We start from the raw sequence: 25956 nt of genomic DNA on the forward strand, positions 1-25956 counted from the left end.
ACAAACTACCTAACTTCTGACAGTTACTCCTCATAAGGAATGTTTTCCCACTCTCTAAATGGTCTTTAGAGGGCGACAGGTGTCCACTGTGGCTATGGGAAGGCAGCAGGAAACTGGAGGGCAGGAGGTGAAGTAACCCCATTTACAAACAAAAAAAGATCTTAGAGTAGGAATTTGGAAGAAAGACATTAGAAATGATAAGAAGAAGGAAAGACTGGTTAGCTTCCAGGATACAGTTTCTAAATTTCCTTGTGTACCAGCCTCAACAATCTTGCCTGTGGCACCTGCATCCCATTTGGGCACCAGTCTGAGTCCCAGCTGCTCCACTTCCAATCCAGCCCCTTGCTAACGCACCTGGTAAAGCAGCAAAAGACGGCCTGAATGTTTGGGCCCCTGCACCCATGAGGCAGACCCAGAAAAAGCTCCTGGCTCCTGGCCTCAAACCAGCTCAGTTCTGGTCATTGCAGCCATTTGGGGAGTGAACCAGCAGATGGAAGATTTCTCTCTGTCTCCCTCCTCACCTCCTGTAACTCTGACTTTCAAATAAATAAATAAATCTTAAAAAATAAAAAGAAAACTTGTAGGATGATACACTTCATCTCCAAATCCCTGGGAAAGCTTTGACTAGATCAACTGGTAAGACTTGACGCATCTAGCAAATATTTGCAAGTTATAAAACCTTATTAGAAAATGTATTCAAGACAGTCTGCAAGAACACAGAATCAAACTTAATCAAAACACACTCAAAGGCCTTATAACCAGCTTGAAGTCCAACATTTAAAGGGTCGTTGCTTTATGAAAGCAGGACCAAATGAAGACAGACTCAAAGGGGAGGCAGAAATTACATGTCACAGAAAGATTAGATGAAACTGTTTGAAACCCACACCAACACCAGTATCTGTGCAGTGTTTTACAGTTTGCAAAGTACTACTTTTCCATATATGAACCTCATCAATTCCAAAACACTGTAGGGTGGAATATCATTACCCACACTTTCCAAGTGAGAAAATAGAGACAAAGAGGCCAATATCACAAAGGTCAGAACTAGACTCAGGCCTTTTAACTACTTTATAAACATTCTGGAGTTTTGGAAAAGAAAATAGTAACATACAGGTTGGGAAACACAGGCAGTGTCTGACAACCTAACTTGAATATATTTGAAGCAATGTTCATGGAGCATTAGAACAGGCTGTGCTCCCTGGAGTCTGGGTTGAAATTCTGAGTGTTCTTTCTCAAGGAAACATTGTCATGTATGGTGGTTAGGTTATCCAGTACTATTAAAAAGAACTGTACCTCAAGTTTATTTTTTATGTGTTAAATAGGCTTTTTATGAGTCTGATGAGAACCTAATCATGTATCTTGTCTCCATTCTAAAACACATCCAGAGCTCTAAAACAGTAAGCTACAAAGGGACATTTACAACAATTCGTTCATAAGTTAAGAAGTCTGTATCCAAGACACATTTCTAGTGGTAGAAACGGTTCACAAAACATGCTCTTTAATAACTAAGTAGGAGAGCTGGCACTGTGGCCAGTAGGTTAAGTCCCTGACTGAAACACCTGCATCCCATATTGGAGTACAAGCTTGAGTCTTGGCTGCTCCACTTTCAATCCAGGTCTCTGCTAATGTACCTGGGAAGGCAGCAGACAATGACTCAAGTACTTGGGCCACTACCACCCAGGTAGGAGACCCAAATAGAGTTCCAGGCTCCTGGTTTCAGCCTGGCCCATCCCCAACTGTTGCTGGCATTTGGGGAATACACTAGCAGATGAAAGACTCATTCTCTCTCTCTCTCTCTCTCTCTCTCTCTCCCTTTTACATAAATAAAAATAAATCAGAGGAAAATAACTAAACTGGGAGAATCAAGCTTGCGTAAATTTACTAGGAAAACCTTGCAAAATGTTTGTATGAACAACCACTGAGGAACACAGGTAGGGAAGACAGAGCAGTTGGAAGGACTCTGCTGCTCAGGCGCCAGCAGCCGCTGGTAGCGGCCTCTCTCATTCCAGGATCTCTACTCCTAGAACCCCAAAGAGGCATCCCATGACTCTCAAAAAAGAGCTAATGTCATGACAGACTTCAGCATTCTTAGCCTCCAATTGTATGCCTATCTAAAATTGCACTCAGTTAAAAGCACCACTCAAGCAAACAACACCATACCCATACACACTGTCTCTATATCTGTTTCTTGACACAGTACATACACCTATCTCAGGGTCTTCCAACCTATTTTTCCCCCTCCAGGAAAGTTCTTGCCTCTGATTTTTGTCTCTCTTGCTTACTTTAATTCATTCAGATCTTGGTTCACCTCCTTGGTCCAACACGTACCTTCCCTACTCCACATCTTTATATCCTCATAGCTTTATCCCTGACAAAGTATTACACATGAGGTCATAAACCTTGCAATAACCGATCTCTCTCTCTCTCTCTCTCACACACACACACACACACATGCACAAACACATACATAGAATGCTCAAAGATAGCTTTTGGAATATGTTAAAAAATTTATCTATTTTTGCTTGACAAATGGTACATACTGGATTTCATTTCATATTGCTCTTTAAACATATATATTTTCTTACCCTTTTATATGCGTTACACTTCATAATAAAAATAAAAATAATCAATTGAATATAACAGCATCATAGGGGCCAGTGCTGTGGCACAGTGGGTTAAAGTACTGGCCTGAAGCATCAGCATCCCATCTGGGTACCGGTTCTAGTCCAGGCTGCTCCTCTTCCAATCCAGCTCTCTGCTGTGGCCTGGAGTAGCAGTAGAAGATGGCCCAAGTGCTTGGGCCCCTGCACCCGCATGGGAGACCTGGAAGAAGCTCCTGGCTCCTGATCGGCACAGCTCCAGCCATTGCGGCCATCTGCAGAGTGAACCAGCAGGTGGAAGACCTCTCTCTGTCTCTCTCTCTCTCTGTAACTGTCTTTCAAATAAATAAAATAAATCTTTAAAAAAAAAAAAACAGCATCATAAACTGTAAGAATACTTACCTCACTTTGTGGTTCCTGGATAACTTTATAGAGAGATGAAACTAAAGAACTCTTGTCTTTCAAATTTGTGGCATAATTTGGTAAAGATGCTTCTGGTAGTGTCTAAACAAATTAAAAAAAAAAAAACAAGTTATATTTTTATGAAATTTCCAAGATAGGAAAATCCACAGAATAGAAAGGAGATCAGTTGTTGGCAGACACTGGAGGAGGAAGGGGGTGGATTGAGAGTGACTGACAGGTAGAGTGTTTGGGGGGTGATAGGAATGCTGGCTGCACTACATTGCAAATCTGCTAAATAAATAAAAATACTGTATTTCATATTAAAATGGTGAATCTTCTATGAATTATATCCCAACAAAAAAAAATAAAGCAAAAATATATTCTAGCCTCTGCCCATCATCAGGGACATAAATTAACATCAATACTTCATCTTTGACCACTTTGAGGTTAAAATTGAGAATGCAAACCCCGTGTGAAGCTAGTGATATTTTTTGTGGTGGTATATAAATTATGAGTCACGTTATCTATACTGATCCTGATTCTTCCGAAACATGTTATATACGGCTCTGATAATGTTTCAGAGCTGAATGTCATAGCAGACCGTTCGATCCAAATGTCTCCTGAGCAGTATGTTGTGAGTAGTAAGCTCTGTAACGCTGTTCTACTCTAGGAACTGGTGGGAAAACAGACTTCTCAGATGTTCTCACTACCAACCATAAACTAGTTTCCCCAGTGCAACTTAAAATAGGAGCAACTAATCATAGCTTGCCAGCACCACCCACACAACAGGACATGCGACCAGAGAAGAATGTGAACGGATTAAGCATTAAAAAAAAAGTGGGGAAGTATGCAGAAGACACCGATGTCATGATAACGACGATAAAATTGGCCTCTGGAGTCATTATTCTTTCTCTCCCAACTAAGTCCTCATTTCCTCCAGTCAGTGCTAATCCTGTAGTAGACACCACGCCTCAAGGTAGTCCTAAGCGTCACTCCAAAACACGTGCTACTTTTCACACATTCTGCATCCTAGTAGTTCATGATTTACACGGGTTTTGGTCCTACAGATATATGTGTACATAAATAGACATGTAAAATTCAACAGTGTGGGGCTGGCGCCATGGTGCACTAGGTTAATCCTCCGCCTGCGGCACCGACATCCCATATGAACACTGGTCCTAGTCCCGGTTGCTCCTCTTCCAGTCCAGCTCTCTGCTATGGCCTGGGGGGGAGGGGAGGCAGTAGAGGATGGCCCAAGTGCTTGGGCCCCTGCACCCATGTGGGGGACCGAGAGGAAGCACCTGGCTCCTGGCTTCTGATCAGAGCAGCTCTGACCATTGAGGCCATGTGGGTAGTGAACCAATGGAAGGAAGACCTCTCTCTCTGTCTCTCTCTCTCTCAGTCTGTAACTCTGTCAAATAAATAAATAAATCTTTGAAAAAAATTCAACAGTGTAGCTTTTCATAATAAGGATATGATGTGACGCGATTTCACTTTACAGTGAGCTCCTGGAGGGTAGGAGCTGTCTTACCACTTCTGCATCCACACCACTCGGCACAGGCTCCCGCGCAAACCTTTGCTGAGGGAACTTATCATAGATAGAAGAAGAAATGAAAACTGCCACTGCAATTCCTCAGCAGATTCTTTAAAAATAGGTCATATTTCACCTTAGGATATAAAAGGGAATAGATTTCTTAAATCTAATACATGAGTTTTGTTTGCTAGAATAGTAAGTAAATGTGAATTATCTGAGAACCTTCCACCATCCTCCAGAGGAAAAACAAGCTCACTGCACTGCTTACATAAACAAGAGAGGAGATTAGGGCATGCTTCAATATTTCAAAAGCACAGAACAAAAGATCTCCAGGCAACATTTCATTTCCGTCATTTGATCAAGAGTAACTTAACACTAGGGGAATTTATATAAAAAGGGATTAACAGTCAAATAAATAACAGATTTCTAACCCTCTGAAAAGAAATGAACCTACATATTTTATATTCCTAGTTTTATATAATTAAAGCACAAATTAAAAATTATATAATTAAAATATATACATATATAGCACACTATATATGTATCTAATATAAATGTCTATAAAATTTAAGAATAAGTGAATTAAAATATAAATATCTTAGAATTAGTGGATAGAGAGATAATATTGTAATATACTACCTAGGCTAAAATTAAAACAATGACTAAATTTTTTAGTTTATAACTCAGTTAACGCTCGTGAGGTAAACTATTTTTATGAAACAGCCAAAGGCAGAAAGACACCTCTTTTCTGAAGAGATAAGCTCTGGAAAATCAGTGCTACTACTACTAAATGAGAAGAGGGATAGCCTAAAAATTAATGCAGTAATTCTTATATTTTATTCAAAATTCTGTCATTATTTCACTTTGTGAATGTGGGAAAAGTTACTTTTGCACGCAAAAGGGGAGAAGATACAGCTGCTGTGTGTATGAATGGTGCTTGAAAAGCTTAAGATCTGAGAGGTCCAAATGAATTTAAAAACTGTTAGAGCCAACATTTATATCTCCCTGCACTATACTAATTCAAAAGTACTGGCCTTCTTAATACCATTTAAGGCTTCTCATACTTCAGACGGCAGAGGTGAGGATGAAAGGCATCAATGAGACATTATGCTGGGAAATTTTTCTGGGAAAAATTTGAAGACAGATGCTTCATACTAAAGTATCGTCTGCCAGATGGCTTTTTTTTTTTTTTAATGTAAGGAGATAATATGGGTTGGGTGCAAAAGAATTAATGAAGACGGACAGATGGGAGAAGAACCAATAAATAAAACAACCTTTTCAACAACATCACACATAAGACTGGATTTGAATCACTTATTAAGATTCAGTGGCTATCAGAAAATTGAAAAAGTTAGGAGTCTAGAAATCTATTAGATAAATCTACACATAGCAATCATAAAAACACAATATAACCTGAAAGAAATGTTTTACAAATAAATCTTAGAAAAGATAAAGATTGAACTTTTCATGAAATCTTGAAATGAAATCCTAGTCTAATCATTTTGTCGGTATATAAAGACAAGACAAATATGAGTCCAAAGCTAAAGCACACACCCAAGTTTTTACAAAGGGAAAAAAATTTCTTTAATATTTAAAATTTTAAATAAAAGATGCTCACAAAGCAAACTGTCTCTGTGCTTTGAGAGGCTGCTGAATGAGGTTATGAGGCTGGGAGTTCAGACTGTGACCATGAACAGTGTACAGCTAACACCATCTTCACTGACCACCTGCTTTGGTTTTCTGATGAAGACACTGAGACCTGCAGAGCTTCTGTGATTTGCCCAACATAACACAACAACCAGCAGGAAAACTGGGATTTGATCAAAGGATTTCTGACTCAGCCCACTTGACCAAGCACGGTGACCTTGGCCTGATTAGGACTATGGTTATTATTTTAACAAATGTCATTTAACATCACAAATCACTTCAAAAGGCAGGTTACTCAAATTTCAAATTATCTTAATTTTAAAAGTACTTACCAGGGCCACCATTGTGGCACGCCAGGTTAAGCCGCTATTATGATACCGATGCCAGCATTTCCCTATCAGAGTGCCAGTTCAAGTCCTGGCTATTCCATTTCCCATATAGCTGCCTGCTAATGCGCCTGGGTAGGCAGTGCAAGATGACCCAAGTGTCTGGTTCTCTACCACACTGACAGCAGACTAGGATGGAGGTCCTGGCTCCTGGCCTCAGCCAGACCCAGATTCGGCTGCTGTGGTCTCTCTCTCTCCATAACACTCTACCTTTCAAATAAATAAATCTTTAAAAAAAAAAAAAAAGTACTTAGCAGATTTCTGCCAAAGCACAAAAATTTAAATCCAGGCATATTTCTCCTAATACACATTTAACATGAACTTTTTTAAAAAAAGATTATTTTATTTATTTACTTGACAGAGTTACAGACAGTGAGAGGGAGAAACAGAGTTTTAGAAAGGTCTTTCATCCACTAATTCAGTCCCCAAATGACCACATCAGCCAGAGCTGGGAAGCCAGGAGCTTCTTCTGGATCTCCCAGGTGGGCACAGGGCCCCAAGGACTTGGGCCATCCTCTACTACTTTTCCAGGCCATAGCAGAGAATTGGATTGAGAGGAGCAGCTGGGACTAGAACCGGTGCCCACATGGGATGACAGTGCTGCAGGCGGAGGATTAACCTACTGCGCCACAGCGCCAGCCCCACCATGAACTTCTGAAGTCCTCTAGCATTCCCCCTGGTGTGCTGCTGATTTTGCCTGATAACCTTACTTTTCTTATCAAAGAGCTGAATTCAATATACAGTAACACAATTCAGAATCATACTCAAGACAATTTCCAGGAATTCCTCCTTCCAAATAAATGAAAACAAATAAAAATCTTAAAATCAATATCAAATTGAGTGAAAACTGGTAAGTCTAATTGTGGGGGAGACGGGTAGTCAGAAACTAAATTAAATCACTTTTTATTTCACGAGATCTGTGCGTTCACTCCCTTCTCCCAGTGGAAAAGTTTCCCTAGCCTTGTATTAAATTTATAAATAAAAACTTGGTAAAATATTGTGATCCAGGTACCATGTTAGATTGGCTATTTATCTGTACTCTGGATTCTTTTAGTGGAAGATAGTTAGGAAAAAAGATCTGTGTGCTTCGTATGCCTGTCACTCATTGCTTCTAAGTCCTCTCAGTGAACAGGGCTAAGAAACACACACGTGCATTAGAGCATATTTCAAAACAGTCAGGGAAAAATTAGTTTCTCTCTTAATTCCATGTTTCCAAAAACATCTTGAAGTTAACTGCACCTATGCGTGAACAGACACACAACTATCACACACATTTAAAACCCAGGAGTTCATAGATTCTTCTTACTCTGTCCAACACTTTAGAGTTCTTTCTTGCCTTTCCCCATCCCAAGTTTGTCATTTCGTGATCAGATGGAGGAAGAGAAATCTCACTCCCATTACGCTCAATATGTTGACACATCTGCTTGGTTCACTTCTCTGGTCAGTGGAACCTCTCTGGCTGACTCTTCACATGCCACCTCTGCACCCCTTCACCCCAATCCCCAGCTCTGCTGACATGAAAGCACACCAAAGCTGATCCTGCTCCCTCTCAGTGTCTACATACTCAAGACAGGAAGGGAATAGAATGAACAGACAGACGGGAAAGGAAGTGCGTTAGTCATGATTTCCACTAGCTGGTCCTTCCCCTATGACCCACCCTTTAACATACCCTCTTCCCACTATTCCCACCTTAAAGGATGGATAACTCTAGGTACTTCTGACTTCATCATTAAACAAACAGATATTCAAAAAGAAATAGTACTCAACTGTTAAATTTGACAAATGGCCATCAACCTACCCCTTAAAATCATGATAATATAGAACAAACCACATCAAACATTTTTGAAGCAGAAAAAAAAAAAAGCTTAAAAACATTTGAAATGCCTTATTCACAAGGTAATATAAACTGGGGTGGGGGTGGGGGTGGGAGTGGGGGTGGAGAGCACATATAAGATCTAGCCAAACTATTGAAATACATAGGAAGCACTATGGACAGCACACCTTTGCAACACTCTATACCACTTCATTACTTAGGGAATCCATGGAAGGATGCTCAACACATGACTATATAAAAGATGAATCTGCCCAGCCATTCAACAGGATTAGGTAACAGAGAGATAAGGCTGGCTGTTAGCAGGAAACATTGCTCTACCAAGGACACACAGCAACTCAAGTGTCCCAACAACCTTTGTACTTGAGAGACTCACTGACAAGCTTTGGTGTCTAAAATCATAGATTATCAAAAACTTTGCTGTTTGAATATATTAGGAAGAATGGGACATCCCACTCTTGCCTGGAAAATCTAAGTGGCTTTGACACATGAAAACAGCCCTGATTTCCAACTTGATCTCCCCGTCAGTGAAGGGGCTTCTGAATACAACTTTCCAAATCTGTGTCACTTCGCAGTTTCTGAGACAACTGTGAAGGCCAGACAAGGCATTAAACTCATTACGACAGCCCAAAATACTGCTTTATTTAAATTTCACCTAAACTCTACCCTTCCTCCAAATGGTATAATAATTTTATTTTTCCCACTTTCTGGTGAGAGGCCCCCATGGTACCTGTTGTATAGTCTTTTACTGCAGCAAACCAATAAACTCAACTCTGAGTTTTCCCTTGAAGATGGGCTGGATAAAAATCAAAGTCACTACTGCAGTCTAAACCCTTCACTCTCATGGTTCATCATAATAAAGTGCATAAACAAACTTATGTGTCAGTAAGGACAAGAAAAGATAATTAGTTGGTTTAAGGAACACCGTTTTTGTTATAGAGAAGAGTCCATGAGGTATGAAAACATAAGTTTTATTTTCTTCATTAACTAATCAAAGGTTACACATTCCTTATAGCTAACTGGAGAAAGATCTACTAGGACAAAGTTGGGCTCACGCCTTCCCATTTTCTCCTCATTGCTGGTATGCCCAGTTTCATTACTCCCCACCCCAAGTGAAGGACGACAATGAATCATCAGTGGCCCTTGGAGAGCGACATCAGCATTCAGAGACTTCACCATTCGTTGTGGCATTGCCACAAAAGGGAAAAACAACAAACAAAAGAATAAATTCGTTGAATCACTTTATGAGAAAAATGGAATACATTTTCTAGAAAATATTATTGCATGTAAATAATTCCATATTAAGATTTATTAGATCATACTTATTCCATAGTTATTTAGCTTTTCTGTTATATACAAAAAAATTCAAAGCCAATGGAATTTAAACATGAGACAAATTTCTTTGGAATATAATAACTATATTAGATCAATAAATATTACCTTAAACTCTGACAGCCATTCCTCCACAACACCTTTCTCTGAAGTGAACATCTTTCCACATCTGCTCTAGACCTTCAACCTGAAAATTAACATAGGAAAACAATACAATTTTGAATATATTTCTTTTACAGTCAAATTACTATGAAAAGGGGTAATCCAACACAATTAAGTTACTTAACACCTTATTTGTGAAATTAAAGTAGCTCCAAATTACTAGACTAATTTCAAACCAATGTGCATAAAACCAGCATTAAAATACAAGCATTCTGACTAAAGTATAAATATCACAACATGATGAAATGGGCTCTGCAATTTTCAGTCAGCTTTCAGGAATGCCAGCTGCAAAACATACTGGACACCTTCCCATTGTAGCAATTAAACAATTTCAAAAATATCACTCATCTTAAGAAAACTGCATAAGATGTTTCAAAACTGTGAAAAGACAAGAAGATATACATCCAAAATTGACTTTATAGAAAGCAACTTAATTTGATTATATTTTGTTTCTTTTTTTCAACAGTAACTATCTAGGTTAGCCATCTGGATTCTTGAAAGATTAATATTCATCTAAAAAAGTAAAAGTGATAATATCCAAGATAATGACCTGTCAGCCTAAAAAAATGAGAGATTCTCCAGTGACTAACATTTATGGCTTTATGGGGACTAGCAGAGCATCGCAATGGAACTATGCATCGGTAGTAAGCTATAGGCATATTCAAGTAAGCGCAGGCAAGGCAAAATTTTCAAAGGAAAAACTGAGAAGGATTGCATCAGGCATTTTGAAACACAATCTCTGGCCACAGTGATTAAGAACCAGAGTGATGCTGGCCTGAGGGTACAGGAACAGCTGCTAGGCAGATGTCCGTCCTTTGCAGAGTGCTTTTTGTATAAGGTCAAGTGGCCTCCGGGCAAGCTTGTGGTTCTGGCAGAGTCTGGATACTCACCACGTGGCAATTAGGCATGAGAACTCTTTCTTCATAATTGCTCGCCTTTATTTATTTATTTTCATTAGGGTTGACACAAGCAACTCCATTTTGATTCTAACAACTTCCATATTATGCTCACAGACCATATTCAGGAACAGTTACTCAGAAGATTGGGTTTTAATTAAACATAAAGAAGAAACAAAGCAAGCTAAAGGAGATGTAAAACAGTTTTACATGGGCAAAATTTTTGTCGAAGTACTATATTTTCCTCACCCATCCATCTGTTCAGGAATAGACTTAGAAATTCTTTCCTAAGACTTTGCCTAAGGGAAAATTTTAGCTCTGTTTAAACTTCCTAACCTCCTAATTCAGGAACAAATGTATTAGGCTTCTTAATTTTTTTTTTTTTTTTGACAGGCAGAGTGGACAGTGAGAGAGAGAGAGACAGAGAGAAAGGTCTTCCTTTGCCGTTGGTTCACCCTCCAATGGCCGCCGCAGCTGGCACACTGCGGCCAGCGCACCGCGCTGATCCGATGGCAGGAGCCAGGTGCTTCTCCTGGTCTCCCATGGGGTGCAGAGCCCAAGCACTTGGGCCATCCTGCACTGCACTCCCTGGCCACAGCAGAGAGCTGGCCTGGAAGAGGGGCAACCGGGACAGAATCCAGCGCCCTGACCGGGACTAGAACCCCGTGTGCCGGCGTCGCAAGGCGGAGGATTAGCCTAGTGAGCCGCGGCGCCAGCCTAGGCTTCTTAATTTTCAACAGCAAAATAATGTAGCAAAAACTGAGGCAGATTTGCCAAAAACTGAATCCTTTTTTCTTCTTCTTTTTTATTTGAAAGACAGTTACAGAGAGAGGTAGAGAGAGAGAGAGAGAGGTCTTCCATCCGCTGGTTCACTCTCCAGATGGCCGCAACGGCCGGAGCTGCGCCGATCCAAAGCCAGGAGCCAGGTGCTTCCTCCTGGTCTCCCATGTGGGTGCAGGGGCCCAAGGACTTGGGCCATCTTCTACTGCTTCCCCAGGCCATAGCAGAGAGCTGGATTGGAAGAGGAGCAGCTAGGACTAGAACCAGCACTCATATGGGATGCCAGCACTTCAGACCAGGGCTTTAACCCGCTGGGCCACAGTGCCGGCCCCCAAAAACTGAATCCTAACTCAAATACTTGTAGTATAAACTTGGGCAAGGTGTTTGCCTTGGTTTTTTTCAACTGTGAAACAGGAATGACCACTGTAAGTCTTTCCAAGGGATTAATGTGAGGATTAAACCTTAAAATGCAAACAAAAATACATATAACAGTATCTGATGATAAAGTATTATTACTATGTGATATTATTAAAGAATATTGCTAACTCATCTAATCTTTGCTCAGCTGTCTATCAAAATACACAGATGAACAACACAGCTTGCTAAAGAATACATCCTGGGGCCCATGTTGTAGCATAGTGGGTTAAGCTGCCTGGAATGCTGGCATCCCATATGGGCATCTATTTGAGTCCTGGCTGCTCTACTTCCAGCCCAGCTCCCTGTTAATGCGCCTGGGAAAGCAGCAGAGGATGGCCGAAGTGCTTCGGGCTCTGCACCTACGTGGGAGATCTTGAAGAGGCTCCTGGTCCCTGGCTTCAGACTGGGGAGTGAACCAACAGATGGAAGATATCTCTCTCTCTCACTTTCTCACTCTCTCAGTAACCATGCCTTTCAAATAAAAAAATCTTTTAAAAAAATCCTAAAGTTTTTGTTAATAAGTCCCCATTTAAAATATATTTAAGAAAAAAGAGTATATATATACATACACATATACATAATATATTCATTTGTATATACATAAATATACATGAGGTACACACATATGAGGGGTCTTCAAAAAGTTCATGGAAAATATATATTATGAAAAGACTATACATGGCTTATAATTTTTTGCAACCAAAATAGGTTTATCTATTAATTATATTTTTCTATGGTTTATTTAGTACCCTACAATATTCACTCATTCACAAAGAATCATTTGAATTATATGTATCTCATTTTTTAGAATAAATGATATTCCAATTTATCTGTGGATCAAGTCAAACTATCAGAAAGCCACATATCTCTACCTTATTACTGATTCGTTTTAACTATGTATTCAGATAAACTTTGGAATTACATCCAACATACTATCCAAAACACTGTTGGGTCACATATTATCCCCCCAAAAGTCAATAAGGAAGAAAATTTGCATTCTCAGTTTTCACTACCAAGAAAATCTCTCCTGCAGAGTAACGCTAATTTTTTATTCTATGGGTACTGTGAATCTCATAACTTTGCTTTGACTCTAATAAAAATGGGGGCCACAGCTTCGGCCTTGCCCAGAAAAAAAACAAGTCTAGATGAATCTTATCTACTGCTTTATTTTATATTCCTACCATTATTTTATTTCTGTTTTATTTTAAAGATTTATTTATTTATTTGAAAGTCAGAGTTACATAGAGAGAAGAGAGGCAAAGAGACAGAGACAGAGAGAGAGGTCCTCCATCCACTGGTTCACTCCCCAATTGGTCACAACATTCAGAGCTGTGCCAATCAGAAGCCAGGAGCCAGGAGCCTCCTTCAGGTCTCCCACATGGGCGCAGGGGCCCAAGGACTTAGGTCATCTTGTACTGTTTTCCCAGGCCATAGCAGAGAGCTGGATCAGAAGTGAAGCAGCCAGGACTTGAACCGGAGCCCATATTGGATGCTGGCACCACAGGCAGCAGCTTTACCCACTATACCACAGTGCTGGCCCCTCTTTCTGTCTCTTAACAACTTAGTCTTATCCTCTTCTATGCATTTGTGAAGTGAATATAAATATACATAAATTTTCTTTTGTATACATTCTTCTAAATAAATTTAGGAGAGAAAGTTATCAAAAATAGAACCACCCTACATCATATTACAAGGAATTGGGGAAGTAACATTTTTATAAAATTGAAAGTAACTTTGTAGTTATAATTAAAGCTACTTTTAAAATATTCAAGGCCAGCACCATGGCTCACTAGGCTAATTCTCCACCTGGGGCGCCAGCACCCCGGGTTCTAGTGCTGGTCAGAGCACCGGATTCTGTCCCGGTTGCTCCTCTTCCAGTCCAGCTCTCTGCTGTGGCCCAGGAGTGCAGTGGAGGATGGCCCAGGTCCTTGGGCCCTGCACCTGCATGGGAGACCAGGTGCAGCACGCCGGCCATAGTGGCCATTTGGGGGGTGAACCAACGGAAAAAGGAAGACCTTTCTCCCTGTCTCTCTCACTGTCTAACTCTGCCTGTCAAAAAAAAAAAAAAAAAATTTAAAAAAAGATTCAAAAGAATCCAAAGGAATATGCAAAAGATCAAGAATAACTAGAGCAATCTTGAAGAAAAACAACAAAGCTGGAAGACTTGGACTTCCCAATATCAAGACTTTTTACAAAATGTCCTAAGCCTCTAGTAATTAAGTCAGTGTGGTATGGTCAGAAGGGTAAAAAAGACAAACTAATGCAACAGAATAATCTAGTCAGAAACAAACCTCCACAGACATAGTCACTGATTTATGATGTAAGCAACATTGAAATTCAATAAGAAACTATAATTCCTGGGACTAGGTCAACTGGATGGCTACCCTGGAACAAGGGAAAGAAAGAGCCATGACCCCCCTTAGCCCACACTGCATGCAACAACCAGTTCCAGCTGAATCACAGACCTAACTAGGAGTGGCGAACCATAAAGCTTTTAGAAGAAAACACGAGCGAGTACTTTCATAACCTTGGGGTAGGCAAAGATTTCTTAAACAAGAGGCACAAAAGCACTCATCATAAGGCAGGCAGAGAGGGGGAATAAAACGACCTTCATTAAAAGTGAGAACTTGTGTTCATCAAAAGACATTACCAAGAGAATGAAAAGGAAAAGTCATAAAGTGGGAAAAGATATTTGCAATTCATATATTTGAGACAAACATCTGATAACCAGAAAAAAAAATCTTACAAATGATTAAGAAAAAAGCAGACAGCCCAATTGGAAAAAACAAGACCATCATTTATCCAAGCAGAAACTATAAAAGATGAAAGGTGCTCAGCTTTGCTAGTCATCAGGGAAATGTCAAAACTCAAAATGAAATACAACCCCACCACTACCACCACACACACACACACAAACACACACACACAGGTATGACCAGAATGAAAGAGAGGTAATATCAAATATTGAAAAAAAAAAAGATATGGTGTAATCAGAATATTCAACACAACTAGTGTGAATACAAATTGGTATAATATTCCAGAAAGCTCTTTGGCAACAGTCAGCCTCTAAACTTGAATGCACGCATACTCTATGCACATAGCAATTCCACATAAAAATATACTCCACAAAAATGCAAACATATTTTCTGTAAAGGATACGTTCAGGAATCTTCGTTAGAGCAGCAGTTTTTTTTAAATAGTCAAAAACTAGAAATAAATTAAATGTTCATCAAGAGTTGCATGCATAGATTATGGTATACTATACATGGAACTCTATTCAACAAAATATAACTTTGAATAAACAACGTAAGAGAGCACTCTCAAAAACTCTGTGGAGGGCCGCCACTGTGGTGCAGTGGGTTAAAACCCTGGCCTGAAGCACCGGCATCGCATATGGGCACCAGGTTCTAGTCTTGGCTGCTCCTCTTCCGATCCAGCTCTCTGCTATGGCCTGGGATAGCAGTAGAAGATGGCCCAAGTCCTTGGGCCCCAGCACCCGTTTGGGAGACCCAGAAGAAGCTCCTGACTCTTCAATGGCCAGAGCTGCACCTATCTGAAGCCAAGAGTCAGTGCAGCTCTGTACTGGGAGTGAACCAGCGGATGGAAGATCTCTCTCTGTCTCTACCTTTCTCTGTAACTCTGTCTTTCAGATAAATAAAATAAATCTTAAAAAAAAAAAAAAAACTCTGTGGAAACTGAATTTAAGAAAAGGTAATTTAATGCAAAAATATTTTTAGGGCCTGTGTTGTAGTGCAAAGCCACCACCTGCAACTCCAGCATCCCATACAGGAACCAATTGAGTCCCAGTTGCTCCATTTCCAATCCAGCTCCCTGCTAATGCACCTGGGAAAGCAGTGGAGGATGGTCCAAGTGCTTGGGACCCTGTACCCACAGGGGACGCCTGGATGAAGCATCTGTCTCCTAGCTTTGATCTGGCCCAGCCCAGGTGGTTGTGGCCATTTGGGGAGAGAACCAGTGTCTCTCTGACACTCCATCTCTCTCCGTAACTCTGCCTTTCACATTAAAAAAAAAAAAAAAAAAAAAAAACCTTAAACAAAAAAATTTTAATCCGTGCATGGTTTTTTCATAATACTCATTTTTCATGAACTTTTTGAAGACTCTGGCATCTATATGAATGCCAGCTCAAGTCCTAGCTGCTCCACTTCTAGCCAGCTCCCTGATAATGAACTTGGGAAAGCAGCAGAAAGATGGCCAAGTGCTTGGACCCCTGCACCTACATGGAAGACTGTCGCTCCCCCTCTTCATGGAGGAACGACACTAAACCCTGCCTAGGCTTCATATCCGAGTCACGGCACCATTATGTCGCTCCCCCTCTTCGTGGAGGAACGACACAGGACCCTGCGCTGTTCTTTTGTCTGCTCGGCCCTCCCCGGGTTTGCTGCTGGTTCTTCCCGGGTTGGCTACCGTCCCTTCCACCTCCATGGAAGGGCGGTTCCCCCTGCCACTTTCCCCACTTCCGCGGGGGAGCGGCACACCGCCGGCCGGCTCTCTCGGGGGCTGCACAGGTGTTCCTTCAGATAGATGTTCCTGGTGCATGTTGTCTCTCTCCTCCTTTATAGTCCTCTTTCACCAATCCCAACTCTGCTACACACACGCCGAGTATGCTGTTCTCCTGCAATCAGGAGCAGGTCCTGCTGTTTATTGGTTGAACTGGAGGCAGCTGTGTAGAAGCTGTTTCCTCCTCTCCCAGCGCCATATTGTGGGAGAGCAGATGCATAGAATAAGTCTTAATTCCAGTAACTTAGTCTAGTCCGAGTTGCTCCCCACAGAAGACCAGAATGAAGCTCCTTGCTTTGGCCAGGCCCATCCCCAGGAGAGGTAGCCATTTAGGGAGTGAACCAGTGGATGGAAGATATCTCTCTCTTTTTCCTTCTCTCTTTGTAATGATGACTTTCAAATAAATAAGTAAGTCTTTAAAAAATGCATCTTCACACCAAAATAAACTTATCTTTTAATTCCATTTTCAGTTAACTTTTTGAAGTACCCTCATAAAACAGGGTCACAATCATGGGTGAAAGGTTGTAGACGGGGCAGGCATCGGGCCTGGCAGGTCAGAAGCCAACAGAGATGTGCTTGGGTTAGAGTCTGCGCTCCGTACTCCAGCTTCCTGCTGCTGCACATCCTGAGAAGCAGCCCCGCCCCCTCCCTCCCCTACATTTCTAGATGATCACTGTCACTCTTTCAAACTACTCCTTCTCAAATTTGTGATGATTTTTTTTCTTGCATACTGAGATAATAATTCCAAAATCTCTCTTCCAACAGTGTTTTCCCCAGCTACTGAGTCCTGTGATTATATCCCCATGATTATAACCTAAACCAGCTGTTCTCAGACATTTTGGTCAAGGGCATTTTATAGTCTTAAACAACGAGCCAACCTGAAAGAACTTGCAATAGCCAAGGCTGGAACAATTTGAGCAAGCAAACAAATACAAGCATGAAATTATAACCCAAAGCATAAAATAAATATCTATGAGGTCACACTAGTGTAAGTGATTACATAAGTAAATAAGAGACATATATTCCTTACAGAAGAATTCCCAATAATGAACGTCAATCTCTTTCCTTCAGAACGTGGAGCTCAGTCCCCATCTCCCCACTGAGGGTGGGCTGCACATAGGAATTTGCTGCCACAGAAAAGAACATGGATGGGGGAAATAGCAACTACATAATAGGGAGAAAAATGGCCAACAGTGTTGACATCAGCTGGGATGTGCACTGAACGTCACATGCCATCCAAAATTACGTGATGAGAAGGGCATTTAATCTCTGATATTCTTTCCCCGAAACTATAAACACAATGTAATCATGGAAAAAAAAAAAAAAAAAAAAAACGAGAAGAAACTCAGGCTGAAGCATGTTCTACAAAATATCCTACTAGTGCTCCTCAAAACTGATGAGGCCATGAAAGCCCAAGAGGGGCTGGTGCTGTGGTATAGCATATAAAACTGCTGCCTGTGGTGCCAGCATCCCATATGGGCACCAGTTCATGTCCTGGCTGCTCCACTTCTGATCCAGCTCCCTGCTGGTGACCTCGGAAAGCAGCCAAAGATGACCTAAGAGTTTGGGACCTGGCCCCCAACATGGGAGTCCCAGATGAAGCTCCTGGCTCCTGGCTTCAGCCTGGCCCAGCACAGGTCATTGCAGCCATCTGGAGAGTGAACCCATGGATGGAAGATCTGTCTCTCTGTCTCTCCTTCTCTCTTTCTGTCACTCTTTTTGTTTTTTTGTTTGTTTGTTTGTTTTTACATATAGACAGTGAGAGAGAGAGAGAGAAAGGTCTTCCTTCCATTGGTTCACTCCCCAGATGGCCGCCACAGCCGGCACTGCGCCGATCCAAAGCCAGAAGCCAGGTGCTTCTTCCTGGTCTCCCGTGTGGGTGCAGGAGCCCAAGCACTTGGGCCATCCTCCACTGCACTCCTGGGCCACAGCAGAGAGCTGGACTGGAAGAGGAGCAACCGGGACTAGAACCTGGCACCCATAGGGGATGCCGGCACTGCAGGCAGAGGATTAACCAAGTGAGCTATGGTGCCGGCCCCTGTTTTGTTTTTTGTTTTTAGATTTATTTATTTATTTATTTGAAAGTTATAGTGACAGAGAGAGAAAGAGGGAGAGAGAGAGAGAGAGATCTTCTATAAGCTGGTTCACTCCCCGAATGGCAGCAATGGCCGGAGGAGGGCCAGTCTGATGCCAGGAGCCAGGAGCTAGGAGCTTCTTCCGGGTCACAGGGGCCCCAAGCACTTGGGCCATCCTCTGCTGTTTTCCCAGGCACATCAGCAGGGAGCTGGATCAGAAGTAGAGCAGCCAGGACTTGACCCAGTACCCATATGTGATGCTGGTGTCACAGGTGGCAGCTTTACCCACTATGCCACAATACCATCCCCCACTCTGACTTTCAAATAACTGTGTGAGAGAGAGAGAGAGAGAGAGAGAGGAACAAAGGAAAAAAGAAAAAAAAAAGGAAAACCAGGAAAGACTCTCACAGGACAAAAATGAAATGCCAATTAAATGCAAGATGGTATCCTTGATTGGATCAGGAACAGAAAAAGGACGATAACGAAAACCGTTTTGAGAGTCTGAGCATGAGATTTGGTTCATGATGATAGTAACGGCAAGCATACAACAGAAATGTAGGATGGCAGCACTAGGGGAAACAAACTGGGAGCAGGGTATAAAGATATTCTCTGCACTGTCTTTGCAACTATGTGAATCTGAAATTGTTTGAAATAAAAAATTAGTTTGAAACGCTATTGTGGCCCCAAAAGAGCTATTTATTTCTGTAGGTTTACATCTACCAATATTTCTGTATCAAAGACTATAGAGTGGAAAAATTCAAATGGCGTCCATACAGTTTTAAATTACCAAGTCAAGGCCGGCGCCGCGGCTCACTAGGCTAATCCTCCGCCTAGCGGCGCCGGCACACCGGGTTCTAGTCCCGGTAGGGGCACCGGATTCTGTCCCGGTTGCCCCTCTTCCAGGCCAGCCCTCTGCTGTGGCCAGGGAGTGCAGTGGAGGATGGCCCAGGTGCTTGGGCCCTGCACCCTATGGGAGACCAGGAAAAGCACCTGGCTCCTGGCTCCTGCCATCGGATCAGCGCGGTGCGCCGGCCGCAGCGCGCCAACCGCGGCGGCCATTGGAGGGTGAACCAACGGCAAAGGAAGACCTTTCTCTCTGTCTCTCTCTCTCACTGTCCACTCTGCCTGTCAAAAAAAAAAAAAAAAAAAAAAAAAAAATTACCAAGTCAAGCAACTTCCTGGAGGATACCATGCTAAGTGAAACAGGCCAGGTACAGAGAAGCAAACGGTACAGGTCTCATTTCTCTGTGGAATCCTAACAACTCCTAGAAGCAAAGAGCTGAACTGTGGTTGCCTGGGACTAGAAGGGGTAGGGAGGGGTGGAGAGATGTTAGTTCAATAATATGAGTAAGTTTTGGAAATCTAAGTACAGCATGGAGACTATAGTCAATACTAATAATGTTTTGTGTATCTGGAAATTGCCAAGAGTGTAGACCTTAAACATTCTCACCAGACACAGACAGATAAGTATCTAAGGCAATGGATATGCTAAATGCTTGATTTAAGCATTTCACAATTATACATAGATCAAAACATTATGTTGTACATCAAAAGTTTATATGATTTTGTTAATTATATCTTAATAAATCTAAAAAACAAATCTACATTTGATAAAACTTACAGAATCTTTGCAGGTGGTAAGTTTCTTTTAACTCATAAAAATAAAGGTATCTTATGAAGAAAAAGTGTTAAAATACTAAAAATCAGGGCCAGCGCTGTGGCGCAGCGGGTTAATGCCCTGGCCTGCAGTGCCGGCATCTCATATGGGCGCCGATTCTAGTTCTGGCTGCTCCTATTCCAATCCAGCTCTCTGCTCTGGCTGGGAAAGCAGTAGAAGATGGCCCTGCACCCACGTGGGAGACCTGGAAGAAGCTCCTGGCTTCGGATCGGCACAGCTCTGGCCATTGCAGCCAACTGGGGAGTGAGCCATTGGATGGAAGACCTCTCTCTGTCTCTCTCTCTCTGTTTCTCTCTCTGTCTCTCTCTCTCTTTCTCTGTAACTCTGACATGCAAATAAATAAATAAATCTTAAAAAAACTAAAAGTTGAATATGAAATATTAATGCTGTACATATGAGGACAACAGAATTCTATAAAGGGTTGGATACGTATTTAAAGAAATACAAGATGAAAAGCAAACAGTGTTTGCTAGTTGAAAGAAACTTTCTTTTTGTCCTTACCACATATCATAACAGTTTTAACAAAAAACCTTTCCACTAACGTAGGCTGCAAGATGAGTAATACCTGTGACTAATGGTATCACTAAAGGCTAGGTAGGGCAACAAGCTAAGTGACCACGAAACAGAGGCAGTGATTTAAAACACGGTTCAGGAGGCCCTCCACAGCCGCCAACCCACCTCCACCTTTCAGACTTCACATGAACCTGGTTATGTAACTGCATACTTTACAAACCCAATTAGATATTAAGTAATCTTCAAAATATGTCTCAGGTTTAAAAAAAATCTTTATTCCTCTCAAAGGCAAAAAGAATAAAATTAAAATAGGAGTTTCCTGCTGTGTAATTAACTTCCTATTTTTCTCAAATTCTGAAGCAGAATGTTTTAAATTATATTACAAAGTTCACAAGGATACTAAGTAGCATTTCAGAGAGCTGGTACAGATAAAATTAAAATTTTTTAAAGATTTATTTATTTATTTGAAAGGCAGAGTTCCAGAGAGAGAGAGAGAGAATCTTTGATTCACTGGTTCGCTCTCCAAATGGCCACAACAGCCGGAGCTGGGTCAATCTGAAGCCAGGAGCCAGGAGCTTCTTCCGTGTCTCCCATTTGGATGCAGGGCCTCAAGTACTTAGGCCACCTTCTGCTGCTTTCCTAGGTGCATTAGCAGGGAACTGGATCAAAAGTGGAGCAGCCAGGACTCAAACTGATGCCCATATAGGATACTGGCACCACAGGCAGCAGCTTTACTCGCTATGCCGCAGTGCCAACCCCAAAATAATTTTTATGTTTTCAATATTTAACAAAAGCTTTCTAAATCTAGTATCTTATTCTTCAATTCCCACATCATATTCTTACCTTCACCCTAATAATAATGATCAAATTTCATCTTGTAAATGTTGTCATCAGAGATGCTTGTAATTGTTTTATTACTATCCAATTAAGGAAGTTTATGAAAAAAATGTGTGTATAACTTTCCCTGAAGGCTCTAAATATTTCCTTATTCCAACAATATTTCACATGAAGTATTAACTATAAACTATAACAAAAGTTGTTACAGCCATTTGCTTTAAACATCATTTTGAAATTTGAGTTTCTATAAATTTATAGAACAACACAAATTTCTACAAATGGGCTGTGATACACTGTGAAATTTTAAACTTCTGTCCTAGGCAATGAGACTATTACAGTAGCTAAGTTAAACACCACAAGAAGATTGTCAAGATTCTTAGTTGGGCATTTGGTGCAGTGGTTAAAACATATGGGGCACCCACATCCCACATCAGAGTGTCTGAGTTAGAATTTCATCGCCACTTCTAATTCCACTTTCCTTCTAATATGGATCCTGGAAGGCAGCGATGATGGTTTATGTACCTGGGTTTAAGTACTGGATCCACCCACATGGGAATCACAGACTGAGTTCTGGGCTTCTGGCTTCAGCCTGAAACAGCCCTGGCTTTTGCAGGCATTGGGGAGTAAACCAATAGATGAAGGATGCCTCTGTCTGCATGTCAGTCTCTCTGTATTTCAAAGAAAAATGAAAGTAAAAAAATACAAACTTAGATAAAATTCAGGAAAACAGAGCAGAAGGAAACGCTAAAATTATCTTACAGAAAAAAATTAATTTAACCTTAGGGATTTTACTGCTTAGAAACTGACCAATCAACTGAAGAATACTATGAAACAGTAAAGTATCTATGCTGTTCCTTAAAAGACGTATTACTGATCACTTCACTGCCTATCTGTGTTCCCAGGTGAATAAGGCACAGGGAGAAGGAATAAAATTTATACAGCCAGTAAGAAAGGTGTAGGAAGCCTTTCCAAAGGCCCATGGCTTAGACTTATTTTCCCCATAAATTACAAAACAAATATCTGGTTATCAAGAATCAAGCATAAACTGTTTTTTAATTATTTATTTATTTGTTAGCACATGCTCCCATCTGCTGGTTCACTCCCCAAATGCCCACAATAGTTGGTTGCGGACCATGCCAAAGCCAGGAGCCAGGAACTCAATCCAGGTATCCCATGCGTGTGGCAGGAACCCAATTACTTGAGCCATCACCACTGCTTTCCAGGGTCTGCATTAGCAGGAAGCTGAGTCAGGAGTCAGAGACAGGTATTAAACCTAGGTACTTCAACATGGGATGCAGGTGTCTTAACCAGTAGCTTAACTGCTGAGCTACTCATCCACCCCCAGCAGAGCTTTCTTACTCAAGGTAATGTCTGTTGACTAAAGGATCTTTGCCTACTCCAAGGACAAATAAGATCACGTTGGGACATCAGTGTGCTATGGCAACCAGTGTGTTTCTGCTGGAAAGCTAGGACAATAGAAGGAAAGATAAAAATCCCTCTTCTTATTTCCTGTTTCCATTCTCCTATTTTTTTCAAATCCTCTAGAACTTTGGAATAATATTTTGTCCACTGAAAAGATCTCTCATTTGAACTCCGGTAAGAGAAGTTAGAACTTTTTGTAAACAACGGTGTTGATTTCTGGACTAGTCCTATTACTTGCTCTGACCACAAGAATGCAGCACATACAATACTGTGCAACTTGTAAGGCCAGGCCTTAAGAAGTCTGTAGCTTCCACTTTCATGCATTTGGAATCCTCTGCGTCTATAAAAGACCACAAAAATTCATTATGTCCAATACCCATGCTGTCTGGCAGCACAGGATGAATACATATGTGGCTTTGATAATGTCAACGTTTTCCAAAGGGATGGTTTTTATTTATTTGATGGCAAAATCCAGAGCATAATTCTATGAAAAATTATTTTAATCCTGAATATTGGAGCTTACAAACTCTTTCATTCTAGAAGAGAAGGAGGAAGAGAGGAGCAGATAGAGACAATGAAAATTCTAACCCTGTAATAAAACCACCAAGAAATACATGTTCAGGCCAGCACGCGACTCACTAGGCTAATCCTCCGCCTGCGACGCTGGCACCCCGTGTTCTAGTCCTGGTTGGGGCGCTGGATTCTGTCCCAGTTGCTCCTCTTCCAGTCCAGCTCTCTGCTGTAACCCAGGAAGGCAGTGGAGGATGGCCCAGGTGCTTGGGCCCTGTACCCACATGGGAGACCAGGAAGAAGCACCTGGCTCCTGGCTTCCGATGGGTGAAGTACACAGGCTGTAGCGGCCACTTGGGGGGTGAACCAACGGAAGGAAGACCTTTCTCTCTGTCTCTCTGTCTCTCTCTCACTGTCTAACTCTGCCTGTCAAAAAAAAAAAAAATACATGTTCACTCCATCAGGAAACCACAGGTCATAATGTCCATCACAAATCATGGTATGGAAGAGAACGCTCAAAAAGAATGTTGAGCTACTAAGACACATCTTAGGTTTGTATCAGTAAGAAGCGCCCAATTCACCATCCTGGCAGCTCTTCCCTGAAAGAAATCTAAGTTGTCAATAAATTGCCCAAGATTTTAGTCAGGGCTATTTGAATGCTAGCTCAAAAAAGAATCTTGCAGAAATCCAAAGGCCAGGCCTATAGCAGAACACAGCAAGTCTTAAGGAAATTGGAAATAAAACTGGAAACTAAAACGTAGAACCCTATCTTCTGAAGGAAGTCCATCCATTGTGACTTCTCCACTTTGCTCATCTATTGCATTCTTTATTCACCAGCTGACTTCCTAACTTACCCTACCTATGTCACATGATGGCTATTCTAACCCTACCATGGCCCTTCTGCTCCTGGCACACACTCTCCTCTGCCAAATCTCCAGTTCGCATTTTACCACCCCCAAATGCTTTAAATAAACTTCAGAGTGTGCCAGTTCCTTATCTTCAGCCTGACTTACAACTCACTAACCAGCCCAGAAATTGGCTGTCCTTGGGACAGATGTCTCCCATGGCCCAACAGCTGAAACCAAGAATATAGACTCATAGAGATACAGTTTATTTAGAAGCAGCTTTGCATGAGCAGAAATATAACCTCAATGAATTGGCTCACAAAAAAACAGATACTTGAACAGTTGCCTAATGAATGAATAAATGAGCAAATTTAGGAAATTGCTAGTTTGCACTCTAAATTCCATTCTGAGTTTTTAATATAATTTGCCTTATTAATTAACCCTCCATGGCAGTGGACAACATAGCATGTAATAAAAGTCATCCTGAGGCCGGTGCTGCAGCTCACTAGGATAATCCTCCGCCTGCGGCGCCAGCACACCGGGCTCTAGTCCCAGTCGGAGCGCCGGATTCTGTCCCAGTCGCTCCTCTTCCTGTCCAGCTCTCTGCTGTGGCCCCGGGAGTGCAGTGGAGGATGGCACAGGTCCTTGGGCCCTGCACCCGCATGGGAGACTAGGAGAAGCACCTGGCTCCTGGCTTCGGATCAGTGAGGTGCACCAGCCGCAGCAGCCATGGGGCGGGGGGGGTGAACCAATGGAAAAGGAAGACCTTTCTTTCTGTCTCTCTCACTGTCCACTCTACCTGTCCAAAAAAAAAAAAAAAAAAAAAAAAAAAAAGTCATCCTGAGAGAATGGAACATTGTACCAAAGAAAAAGCAAGGAATCAGAGCTAGAGATTGGTTGTAAAGCCATACATGTGTAAGTAATGCTTACTGCAATAACAACACATGACATAGGCTAAGTACAGGGGGTCCAAACTAAGTAAATATCCATGAGATAAATCTATTTTTAACGTGGTTAGCATAAGAAAGGAAGAAGGGTATATCTGAGGAAAGTTGCAGATAGGCCAATTAAAAAAACACTGTGAAACATATAATAGGAGAAATGTCAAAAAAGAAAATGGTAACCATGGATAAGAATGAATTACAACAAAGAATCTGATGATTGTCCAGGAATGCAAAGAACAAAAGAGTTTCAATGGAATAAAATTATCAAAAGCCAGGGCTTTCATTGAGATCTATTGGGGAGAAAAATGAAAGCAATGATATAGGCAATAGTTTACAATTATAAGGGTAAGAAAAAATATTTTTCTTGCTGTAAATGAATATTAAGAATGCTGATTTTTCAAGTTTAACTTTCTCATCAACAAACCAAAGTATAAATTATTTATAACATAATGACTTGTACTTCCCTTGCCTCACTCTGCCTTATACTCTAACACTCAAACCATTATATATTACCAACATTGTGGTTCTTTGAGTGGATTCATGCATACTTTAAGTTACTCACTTTAACTAGAAAAAGATGACCTTGAACTTACAGAACTTTCCAGATTCTTTTAGTTATCTAACAAC

At 41.3% G+C, this 25956-nt stretch overlaps 1 protein-coding gene across 4 annotated transcripts in view; it reads right to left on the reverse strand.

The window, feature by feature from the left end:
- Nucleotides 1-25956, reverse strand: part of HYCC1 (hyccin PI4KA lipid kinase complex subunit 1) — a 90602-nt gene that overhangs the window by 41660 nt on the left and 22986 nt on the right. For all 4 annotated transcript variants that reach the window (XM_017344375.4, XM_089315369.1, XM_002713711.6 and 1 more), the window contains exons 2-3: nucleotides 9841-9919; nucleotides 3003-3104 (exon numbers count right to left, since the gene is read on the reverse strand). In XM_017344375.4, coding sequence (XP_017199864.1) covers nucleotides 3003-3104; nucleotides 9841-9891 — 153 coding nt within the window. In that variant the 5' untranslated portion in view covers nucleotides 9892-9919. The remainder of the gene's footprint in view (nucleotides 1-3002; nucleotides 3105-9840; nucleotides 9920-25956) is intronic.

This window comes from Oryctolagus cuniculus, chromosome 16 (genome assembly GCF_051225735.1).
Source record: "Oryctolagus cuniculus isolate XC-2025 breed Fujian yellow rabbit chromosome 16, ASM5122573v1, whole genome shotgun sequence".
Taxonomy (NCBI): Eukaryota; Metazoa; Chordata; class Mammalia; order Lagomorpha; family Leporidae; genus Oryctolagus; species Oryctolagus cuniculus.